This window comes from Pongo pygmaeus, chromosome 4, assembly GCF_028885625.2.
Source record: "Pongo pygmaeus isolate AG05252 chromosome 4, NHGRI_mPonPyg2-v2.0_pri, whole genome shotgun sequence".
Classification (NCBI taxonomy): Eukaryota; Metazoa; Chordata; class Mammalia; order Primates; family Hominidae; genus Pongo; species Pongo pygmaeus.
The window spans coordinates 14,119,299-14,131,721 of record NC_072377.2 but is presented as its reverse complement, the minus strand read 5'-3'; the positions used below and the strand labels follow the sequence as shown (position 1 = coordinate 14,131,721).

The window sequence follows — 12,423 nt, the reverse complement described above, 5'->3', positions numbered from 1 at the left end:
CTCACAGGGTTTAAGCAGCCTGCACAGAGTTCTACAACTCCTAAGTTGAGCAACTAATTGGGTTTGAAGGATTTTGATTAGCAATTGTTGACAGCTTCATTTAATATAAATTTTATTTATTTATTTATTGGTGAGTAAAGTACTAGAAAATGTTCAAAATCTTTGGATTTGCAAAGTTTGTCATTAGCAGGTGACTTTAAGTTGTAAGTTGCTTGACACAGTGACTTTACTTTTTCCTTCCATGTTTTGAGCCATGGGAACAGTTGCAGCTTACAGCAGAGCTGAGGAAAAAGTGTTCCACCAGTCAGGTTCTTTTTAAATTGTAACTTACAAGCGATGCTTTTCTCCGTCACTGGATCTAGTCAATTATGGAACTCTTGAGTTTTTCCCTAAAGATTTATTCTGCCAAAATTTGGAAGCCTGAAGTTTTGAGATAGGAAAATAATTTATTTCAATAGTGTTTTAAAAATAATCTTTTCTCAAATGCTTCAGAAAGAATATGCCTTCTAGTCATCCCATGAAAGTCAATATTAACATTTTGTAAATTTAAAAGGGAAAAATTTGGCTTCAAAAATGATTTTAAAGGATCTAAATTTCTTAGGCACGAACTACTTTTTTACATCTCATCTTTTGCTAATATTGCTTTTGGTTAAGTCTTTTGATTCTATCTTAATAGCTTCTTTAAAACAAACATTTTTAATTAGTCACAGCTCAAGGTATCAAATATGCTTTCCAGAAGGCAAGAAATATATGAAAGTGATAGGAACAATGTCAAGACCACCATGATACACAAAACCTAGATATTTATATTCAGTAAATAATCATTTTACATCCTTTATTACTCCTCAACAGTGAAGAGTCCTGCTAGGCAGATAGTTCTAAATATTGTTTTTTTCTACAACTCTCAGTATTAGCATGTTTTATAATTTACCTATATACATTTAATATTACAGTGTTCTGATCTAGGCAGACTATGGCCTGTGGGCCAAATCTAGCCCACTACCTATATTTGGATGGCTTGTGAAATAAGAGTAGTTTTTACATGTTTAAATAGTTTTAAAATAAGTACATGAACAATAGTTTTGATTTTGTCGCTTGGCCCAAAATATTTACTATCTGGCACTTTAAAGAAAATATTTGCTGACCTCCTTTCTAATGAAGTGTAACTTTCTGCTTATACACATTTATGTCAAGTTCACATTAAGATTTGTTCAGGACTTAATGTGATTTGAAAGGATTCTGGAGCGAGAACAAAGCAAAGGTATAAACACGTGGCATAGCTGAGTTCTCAGACCCTGAAATGCAGGATGTTTTGAGGTTGGCTGCCCATCTCTTCACTCTGTGTGTGTCCTGTGCAGGCCAACTTGGTGGTGCAAGAGAATCGCCATCTCCTGGCCATGCAGGATCTGCAGAAAGCCCAGGCCGAGTTGGATGACAAGCAGGCAGAACTTGACGTGGTGCAGGCTGAGTATGAACAGGCCATGACTGAAAAGCAGGTAACTGCCCTTTGTCATGGCAGGGACTGTCACACATCTACACGGCTTCTCTCTGCAAGAGTTTGGGTTCTTGTGGGGTTTCACTGAATTTATACATAATACATACATAGCACATAATGGACACCAAGGGTCTTTGGTGAGACAACACGTTGGTCAGTCAAGATGGCAGTCAGTGCTGGAACATAGCTATTCTGAGTTTCTTTATTAGTGGTGATGGTAATGATGACAGCATCTTGTGTAGTAGCATTTTTGTTATGTTTTTCAAATCATGTCCTCCCATTTTTATCTCATTTAATCTTTGAAATAACTTGCAAGGTAGGCAGGGTGGATTTATTTATTTATTTATTGAGACAAGGTCTTCCTCTGTCGTCCAGGCTGGAGTGCAGTGGCATGATCATGGCTCACTGCAGCCTTGAATTCCTGGGGTTAAGTGATCATTCCACCTCAGCCTCCCAAGTAGCTGGGACTACAGACATGCACCACTATGCCTGGCTAATTTTTTGTAGAGACAAGTTTTCACCATATTGCTCAGGCTGGTCTCGAACTCCTGAGCTCAAGCGATACACCTGCCTCAGCCTCCCAAAGGTTGGGATTACAGGTGTGGGCCAAGGCACCCTAGTGCCTTATCTATCTTTGTTCTCATTTTAGAGCATTCAAGTCAAATGCCTAAAGAGATCACAGAGGAAAAGTACCTGAGTTTCTAAGTAACCAGTATTTTGTCACTTTTTTTCTTTTACTTTAAATACATACTGATTTTTTTTTTATAAAGTGGTCTCCCTAGAGTGTATAAGCTTTTGGCTTAATAAAATCTGTATCTGCCTCTGATAAATCCAATATTTGGTAAATAATAGCTAGATTCACTCTGTTTTACCTTGATAATTTTATGAAATTCACCTCTACCCCTTCTCAGCCTTTACTTGGCCGAATTGAAATTCCTGCCTTGTTAGTTTTGTAGGGGTCCCAATAAAAGAGTTTAGATAAACACTTCAGTTTCACTATCTGCAGAATGTATGATATATTCTCTTAAAGATAAGTCTTCTGCAAGCAAAGTAAAAGCTTTTGGAAGCTTTAAAGAAGTAGCACTTTTGAAAAATGTCTGTTCATGTCCTTTGCCCACTTTTTAATGAGATTTTTTTTTAAATTGTGAATTTCCTTAAGTTCCTTATAGATCCTGGACATTAAGAGTTTTTCAGATGCATATTTTGCAGTAATTTTCTCCCATTCTATAGGTTGTCTCTTCACTCTGTTGATAGTTTCTTTTACTGTGCAGAAGCTCTTTATTTTAATTAGATCCCATTTGTCAGTTTTTGCTTTCTTTACAACAGACACTTTTCAAAAAAAGACGTACATGTGGCCAACAATCATATGAAAAAAAGCTCAGTATCACTGATCACTAGGGAAATGCACATCAAAACCATAATCAGTTACCATCTCACACCAGTCAGAATGGCTATTATTAAAAAGTCAAAAAACAACAGATGCTGGTGAGATTGTGGAGAAAAAGAATGCTTATACACTGTTGGTCAGAGTGTAAGTTAGTTGAACCATTCTGGTAGATAGTGTGGCAATTCCTCAAAGACCTAAAAACAGAAATACCATTGACCCAGCAATCCCATTACTCGATATATACCCAAAGGAATATAAATCGTTTTGTTATAAAGCCACATGTGTGAGTATGTTCATTGCCGCCCTGTTCACAATAGCAAAGATGTGGAATCAACTTAAATGTTCAACAGTGGTAGACTGGATGAAGAAAATGTGGTACATGTATACCGTGGAATACCACGCAGCTATAAAAAAGAATGAGATTGTGTCCTTTCAGGAACCTAGATGGAACTGGAGGCCATTATCCTTAGCAAACTAACACAGGAACTGAAAAACCAAATACCACATGTTTTCACTTATAAGTGGGAGCCAAATGATGAGAACACATGGACACATAGACGGGAACAACACACACTGGGGCCTATTGGAGGAGGGAGGATGGGAGGAGGGGGAGGATCGGGAAAAATAACTAACAAGTACTAGGCTTAATACCTGGTTGATGAAAAAATCTTCACAACAAACCCCCATGACACAAGTTTACTTATATAACAAACCTGTACACATACCCCTGAACTGAAAATGAAAATGAAATTATAAAAAAGAAGTAGCACTTATGTGGGTTTACATACTTATGCCTCATAAAATTCACTTATGTATGGAAAACATTATGGCAGTTTGAAAGAATCTACTTTGGAAGGAGTGTTAATTTCTACCATTTTGGATGCTCATTTGTATCAGGAAGCTCTACTGAACACAGTGAAAATACTTTACCTTCTCATTTTATTATGTGTACATTTTAACATTTTTACCTTAATTCATTCAGCAAGCTTTATTGTTTTTGAGCATCTGCTATTTGTTCGGTAAATAATCATGGGACCACAGAAGAACTGTAACATTATGGCTCTAACTCTAAAACTTGAATTTCAACAAATGTCAAATTCCTTATTAAAAAAACGAAATCTGGGCATGCCTACAACCAGCTTCTGAAGTTGATCTTCAGTCATTTCCGTTGCTCTTCTCCCTCCATAGGACTCCATGAAAGTCCAGGGGTTTGTGGGCCTCCCAGAAGGCAGAAGGGTTCCAATCTGCAGTTCACCATGGCCCAGGCCTGCATGGCCCATTGAAGGAGAGTGTGTCCTGGCTATGCCCCATGCAGAATCCAGTGCCTTTGCCTAGGGCTCAGCTTGCCTAGGCCTGCTGGAGAGCTAGTCACCTCTCTGGGACCTATGAAAGAGTGGGCCTGAGGATGGGGGTACTACTCAGGGAACCCAGTAAGTCCCGTGTGCTCCCCTCAACAGGCTGGGGGGATCTCACGGAACTTACGGCTTTCTTTCTCTTGCATTCTCAACATTTACTCCTTTCTCTTCTCCCAAATTATAATCCCCCAAAGAAGCCTGGGCTTCCAGAAAACAAAAGCCAGAAAGGGAGAGGACTGGTCATTTTCTGATTTGGCTGATGGAATTGGAATTGCAGAATTTAGGGAAAGCAAATCAATATTAAAAGTATGTTACAAATAAAAAGTTTTTTTTTCTAATAAACAATGTAGGATCATCCTTCCCAGCTGGCACCATCCCTCTTGAGGGAAACAAACAGATGTGAGTGGCCGTAGTTAGGGGATGTTTCTCTCCAATGGACTGTTGGTTTTTTTGCCTTAACTTCAGAGGAGGAAAATAGATTAGGATGAAGTGGAATAAATATCTTGCTTTTGAAAAACACTGTAATGTGTTATTATTACAAAAGCAATTCATATCTCTATAGAAAATACAGGTAACTCGGCGATGAACATTAATCATATTCTGTTATTATTCATATCATAATATATGCCTTTCACATGCATTTTAAACTCAACATAACTGATAATTTAGGAATGCCATGTTATAAATTGAATTTTTAACAATATATTGTGATCTTTCTTGGTCATAAAAATTTTTATAGGATTTTTTTATGGCTTCAGAGTATTCTTATTCATGGATACACTATAATTTATTTAAATAATCCTCTATTGTTAGACATTTAGCATGTGTATGTATATTTGAACACCCAGTGACTTGTCATGTAGCTAAACCTTTGTCCATATCCATTTTATTTCATAAGTTTAGATTTTTACAAGTAGAATAAGCAATTGTTGCTTAAACACTAAGAAACAGAGCCATTTGTTTTTTGCCTTTTGTGTTTTTTTGAGTGGATTTGAGCGGCACGATCTTGGCTCACTGCAATCTCCACCTCCCGGGTTCAAGTGATTCTCCTGCCTTAGCCTCCCAAGTAGCTGGGATTACAGGTGCCTGCCGCCACGCCCGGATAATTTTTGTATTTTTAGTAGAGATGGGGTTTCACCATGTTGGTCAGGCTGGTCTTGAACTCCTGACCTCAAGTGATCCGCCCGCCTCGCAGCCTCCCAAAGTACTGAGATTACAGGCATGAGCCACCGGAGCCATTTGTTTTTAAGAACTAAGCACTGGTCAGGTGCAGTGGCTCATGCCTGTAATCCCAGCACTTTGGGAGGCTGAGGTGGGTGGATCACCTGAGGTTGGGAGCTTGAGACCAGCCTGACCAACATGGAGAAACCCCATCTCTACTAAAAATACAAAATTAGCAGGGTGTGGTGGCGTATGCCTGTAATCCCAGCTACTTGGGAGGCTGAGGCAGGAGAATCACTTGAACCCGGGAGGCAGAGGTTGCAGTGAGCTGAGGTCATGCCATTGCACTGCAGCCTGGGTAACAAGAGTGAAACTCTCTCCAGCCAAGTTCCATGGGCAGGGGATAAGAGAGAGGACAGGGCAAAGGAGAGAGGACTGGGCTGACGGACACAATGGAAATAGAGTCTCATGCTTCTTGTGAAGTATGGCTCACATGTCTCAGGAAGGCAGATAATATGGCGTGTTCTACAATTATATTTTTGAGCCAGAGGCTATATTTATTTCAGTAAAAGTTTTCTTGTGATTATGACCTTTGTTAGACCTTGCTTGAAGACGCAGAGCGATGCAGACACAAGATGCAGACAGCTTCCACGCTCATCAGTGGCTTGGCAGGTGAAAAAGAAAGATGGACAGAGCAAAGCCAAGAGTTTGCTGCACAAACTAAAAGACTTGTAGGTATGTCAATTTCTTTATTAATGAGATTGTGTGTTGACTGTGATAGGGAATTCGAAAGCTTATACTTTAATCCAATTCGTGTGTGTGTGTGTGTGTGTGTGTGTGTGTGTGTGTGTGTGAGTTTCTCCAGCCATTTCAGAGAAAGAGACATTGTTCTGGCATCTATGCTGTCCTTATTAGATGTGTCAACTACCTTTATGCCTTTTATTATCAGGTCACTTTAGAATTCTGTGAGTGCATGGGTATATTGATGAAGGTCACATTTAATGAAGGCTCTGTCTTATGAGGTTTGATTCTCTTAAACTTAGAGGTCATCTTTTCACTTCTAATGAGAGTAAAGATAATCCAGTGCTTGACTGCTAGTAGGTATCACTTGGTAGGCCACTTGGACCTTATTGACTAATAAACCAGACTACTGCTTATTCACCAGCACAGCCACTTGTGCTTCCAGTTTGATTTGTGGAATTTAGTTTAAAAGAATTATTTCCTTTTTATTTTTTTTCATTTTTAATATGCTGTACAATCACAAGGATGAACCTAAAGTATTTCAATGGTGTTTGTTTTCTATTTTAGGGGATGTACTGTTGGCTACAGCTTTTCTATCTTATTCTGGTCCATTTAACCAAGAGTTTCGTGATCTTCTGTTAAATGACTGGCGGAAGGAAATGAAAGCCCGGAAAATTCCATTTGGACAGAACCTAAATCTCAGTGAGATGTTGATTGATGCTCCTACTATTAGTGAATGGAACCTCCAAGGTCTGCCAAATGATGACTTGTCCATTCAAAATGGAATTATTGTCATGAAGGCATCTCGTTACCCTTTGTTAATTGATCCACAGACTCAAGGCAAGATCTGGATTAAAAATAAAGAAAGCCGAAATGAACTCCAGGTAATTTGTGTTTTAGTATGTTTATGTTACCGGTTAAGTTTTATTGCCTCAGATAAATAAAAATCCAAGAGTAAAGAAATATTTGAAAACACTAGAGACGTTTTTGTAATCCTAGGTAGAGCAGTAGCAGATGCAAGCTTAAATCTAATATAAAAATATTTTCTAAAACTTTCACTATTTGCATTTGTGTTGATCTCTACCAATGCCATCTTTCAATGGTTTCAGACTATCCTGTCAGGGTCCAGGGCTCTCTTTGATAAGTAGAGAACGGCAGAACTGTATCACACAAAGTGTGCAGCACTTTGCATGAATACTTCCTAATTATTACATTATTATTTGTCACAAAAGTGGTAGTGGTGAAGAAAAAACATTGTTCCCACACAGAGCCTTTACATGCTTCCCAATAAAACAAAACGATGGTTTGCTAAACAACAATGCAAACATTGTTAAGTTAAACTTCTTTACAATTTCACCAAGTGTGGGTTTCAAAGCCAAGGATCTCTAAAAATCTATATGAAAGTTGAATGCCCCTTATCCTAAATACTTGGGATCCGAAGTGTTTCAGCTTTTAGATTTTGGAATATTTGCATGTACATAATGAGATAACGTGAGGATGGGACCCAAGTCAGAACATGAAATTCATTTATGTTTCATATACACCTTATTCATATACTTGAAGATAATTTTATACAATATTTTAAACAATTTTATGCATGAAACAAAGTTTGTGTACATTCAACCATCAGAAAGCATAGGGGTCAGGTGTGGAATTTTCCACTGTGGCGTCATGTGGGCTCTCAACAAGTTTTGTATTTTGGAACATTTTGGTTGCTCAATTTGTATTTGCCTCTTGCAGTAGAATGCTTTAGGCTTCATTTGAAAATAGTTATCCCATGTTGCCCAGGCTGGTCTCGAACTCCTGGGCTCAAGAGATCCACCTGCCTTGGCCTCCCAAAGTGCCTGAATTACAGGCATGAGCCACTGTGCCCTAATGTCTAAAACACCAAAAGCAATGGCAACAAAAGCCAAAATTGACAAATGGGATCTAATTAAACTCAAGAGCTTCTGCACAGCAAAAGAAACCACCATCAGAGTGAACAGGCAACCTACAAAATGGGAGAAAATTTTCGCAACCTACTCATCTGACAAAGGGCTAATATCCAGAATCTACAATGAACTCCAACAAATTTACAAGAAAAAAACAAACAACCCCATCAAAAAGTGGGCGAAGGACATGAACAGACACTTCTCAAAAGAAGACATTTATGCAGCCAAAAAACACATGAAAAAATGCTCACCATCACTGGCCATCAGAGAAATGCAAATCAAAACCACAATGAGATACCATCTCACACCAGTTAGAATGGCAATCATTAAAAAGTCAGGAAACAACAGGTGCTGGAGAGGATGTGGAGAAATAGGAACACTTTGACACTGTTGGTGGGACTGTAAACTAGTTCAACCCTTGTGGAAGTCAGTGTGGCGATTCCTCAGGGATCTAGAACTAGAAATTCCATTTGACCCAGCCATCCCATTACTGGGTATATACCCAAAGGACTATAAATCATGCTGCTATAAAGACACATGCACACGTATGTTTATTGCGGCATTATTCACAATAGCAAAGACTTGGAACCAACCCAAATGTCCAACAATGATAGACTGGATTAAGAAAATGTGGCACATATACACCATGGAATACTATGCAGCCATAAAAAATGATGAGTTCACGTCCTTTGTAGGGACATGGATGAAATTGGAAATCATCATTCTCAGTAAACTATCGCAAGAACAAAAAACCAAACACCGCATATTCTCACTCATAGGTGGGAATTGAACAATGAGAACACATGGACACAGGAAGGGGAACATTACACTCTGGGGACTGTTGTGGGGTGGGGGGAGGGGGGAGGGATAGCATTGGGAGATATACCTAATGCTAGATGACGAGTTGGTGGGTGCAGCGCACCAGCATGGCACATGTATACATATGTAACTTACCTGCACATTGTGCACATGTACCATAAAACCTAAAGTATAATAATAATAATAATAATAATAATAATAATAATAATAAAAGAAAAAAAAAGAAAAAAAAAAAAAAAAAAGAAAATAGTTATCCCTGTGCATTGCTTCATGATAATGTCTGTCAACAGCAACCTTGTGATCCTGTTCCTAGATCACGTCTTTAAATCACAAGTACTTCAGAAACCACCTGGAAGACAGCCTTTCTCTTGGAAGGCCTTTGCTTATTGAAGATGTTGGAGAGGAACTAGATCCAGCACTAGATAATGTTTTGGAAAGAAACTTCATTAAAACTGGGTCTACCTTTAAGGTAGGTTAAACCTATGGATGACAATGTGCAGAACAATTACCATGAGGCCAGGTCCCTGTGACACAGATAGAATTCTCTCAATAGGCAACAACTTAAATTTGAGTCCTTGGGAAAGGTTTGTTTTTCTCTTCTACACTTCTTGACTTTGGATTAAAATATCCAAGAACAAGCCTTTTAGGAATATTGACTTCACTAGTAATGTGAAAAGGGTCTGACTGCATTTGATGCTAACAGCTTTGAAGCCTCTCCATGCCCCCTCCCCTTCTGCCCCACCCACATCTGGGCAAGCTGATAAAACCTGGGTGCCCCCTGCTTTGGCACGGGTTGAAAATTCAAACCATGCAATCCCCTGTCCACACCTATGTATGGGAACCCTCACCCCAGCTCTATGCCCTAAACACCATAAAGCCCTAGAGCAGCTGCCCCTCCCTGCTCTCTCAAGCCAGTTTTTGGGACCTGTTTGGGAACCTGCTCTGATCTCTCCCAAAATCTTATCATGTGAGTAATAAACCTTTTTATACTCTTTTGGTGCATGTGTAGCAGCATCAGTCTCAACCTGCGAACTGAATTTTGGGTAAGGGATCCATCTCACTCCTGCAATGTGATCACAACAATTTTGGTGTTAAATTCTATTTTCAGTCCATTATATATGTGTGTGTATATATATGTTTCTTCCTCCCATCCTTCTTTGCTTCCTTTCTTTCATCCTAGTTGTCTGAAGCTGTGCAGACGCCTCATGACCATTTCTTTTTTAGTATACAAATGACCTCCAATTATGTAATTATTTAAAACATACTTGATCTGATACAGAAAAGACACAGTAAGGTATATCTCTATTTTATTACTTTTAAATTTCTTTTTATAAAAAAGGTGAAAGTTGGTGACAAGGAAGTAGATGTGTTGGATGGCTTTAGACTCTACATTACCACCAAATTGCCTAACCCAGCCTACACCCCTGAGATAAGTGCCCGTACCTCCATCATTGATTTCACTGTCACCATGAAAGGTCTAGAAGATCAGTTACTGGGGAGGGTCATTCTCACAGAGAAGCAGGTGAGTGAAGTGTGGCTCCCTCCCATTCTGCATTGCTTTAATGTCATATTTCATTGACAAAAATAAGATAATGACAGTTGTAATAGGACTGAGTTTCTCTCCTTTTATTCCCTGTGTTTTTTCCATTAATCTCCAAGTGTTTTCTTTTTTTCCTAAAGGAAATTATTAACCAATCATCTACCCATATATTTCACAAATGTCTCATAAATTACGTATGTCATTGATTGCCTTTATACAGACTGATGATGAAACTACGAGGAATCAGTCTCATTTTCAGCATCATTGCTCTGTTCTTAAATTACTTGATTTTTCTGAAAAGTGTGTTCTATTATGAATTCTACTCATCTGTTGACTTTTACTTTTCTAGTACACATCTAGGTTTTTCTTTCATTTGATTCATTATTATGCTTTTAGAATATAAAATTAGAACTTTGTACTCATAACAAACAACATTGTCCGTTCTCATTTTTCATCTAAGAGAGCCCTGTAGTATGTCCTGATGGGATCTGATGTGAGAAGACAGAAGTTTGTGCCACCTGAGTTTCACTCTGTAACTTTTGAAGGCTACTGACTTAACTATGCTAATGAAACATAACTCCATTTCTGCCTTCTTTACTTCTGTTTTACTTCTTTACTTCTGCCTTCAGTACTTCTATTGAGCATGAATAACTTAATTCTCAATGAAAAATGGCCACACATTTGTAAACTTCCTTCTTTTGAATGAACATTTTCTTTAGGGAGTATGTGAGGCTTCAGCAAAGAAACGTGGAAGATTTTAATGGGAACGTTATGGTGAAACTGCATGAACTCTTAACATTGCTATTGATTTGCTCCTGGGTTTAATAATATTGAGGAATTTAGTTAACTTTACGGCACCTTCTATGCTGACCTGAAGATTATTTATGTTAATACAGTCAGCAAAGTCTTTGGGGTCTGTCCCTCCCCTTATCTTTACCTTTTCTGTGTGTTGTACGGTGCTTGCCCTTCTGAGCCCTACCACATGTCTATCTCTTTCTCCTCCACTTCCTCCCCTTCTCTCTCCCTTCCCTTTTCCTGAACATTATTGTTAATTTATAGCACATGAATCACAGAGTCATAAAATTGGAAGCTGCATTAGGAGCATTTAATCCAGCTTCATATATTCGCATGGTTGAGTGATCTCAGAATGGCAGATACTGATTCTGGTTCCTGCCACTGAGTTGCTGTTGTGGTAATGACAGCCTTCAAAACATGTACTTGCTTAGTTTTTGAGTCCCGAGTTAAATCTCAGTAGAGGTGGTGGAGGAAATTTAGCATTGTCATATAATTACTTCAGGCGAGACTGGGATTCTTGAGTAATAGCATGTGACCTTGAGCAAGTGGAAGTTCCTGAGGGTCTTTTGGGCCACCTCTGTCACTGGTATTTGAGACTCTCCTTCCACGTGTAGACTTGGCTTCATAGAGATAAGGGGCCCTGATGGCAGTTTGAATAATATTCTTGTCCTTGGTTTTCTTATATTCAACTGAATGAATACAGTCTCCTTGGAACAAATAATTTGATCTGACAGACTTGGATTGCAGCAAAACACAACAACAGCAACAGCAACAACAAAAACAAAAATAAACCCATCACTGGGCCTTAATTCCTAAAGCAGAGGTTTAAGATGAAATAAGGAGCTTGTTAAGCTCATTTGAAAGCACTTGGAGCAGCCCTGAAAAGCCAGTATGGATGCAGGACCAGGCTTTTTCTTACTTCTTAGGAAAATTGAGTGTCTTGAGAAAATTACTCCTTTAATATTATCTCATTATCAGAATCTGTTCTGGGCTCACAGTAAATAATTCTTACAAAATGATCAGCCAGATAATGTGACACTCATTTTTTTCTTTCATAATAACAGACACTCGTTTTCTTTTATAATGTGAACAGCATTATAACGCCTAACCTTTATTTATTTTGTTCCCAAAATGAGGTCTTGTGATAGAAGAAGCGAGCTGCTAGGCTTAATTTTGATGGATTTTCAGCAGTATGCTTA

At 38.5% G+C, this 12,423-nt stretch overlaps 1 protein-coding gene across 1 annotated transcript in view; it reads left to right on the top strand.

Moving 5' to 3' along the window:
* DNAH5 (dynein axonemal heavy chain 5) overlaps positions 1-12,423 on the top strand; it is a 328,461-nt gene that overhangs the window by 254,470 nt on the left and 61,568 nt on the right. The window contains exons 61-65 of the mRNA XM_063664667.1: positions 1,359-1,496; positions 5,998-6,133; positions 6,707-7,023; positions 9,203-9,358; positions 10,229-10,411. Of these exons, the coding sequence (XP_063520737.1) occupies positions 1,359-1,496; positions 5,998-6,133; positions 6,707-7,023; positions 9,203-9,358; positions 10,229-10,411 (930 nt within the window). The remainder of the gene's footprint in view (positions 1-1,358; positions 1,497-5,997; positions 6,134-6,706; positions 7,024-9,202; positions 9,359-10,228; positions 10,412-12,423) is intronic.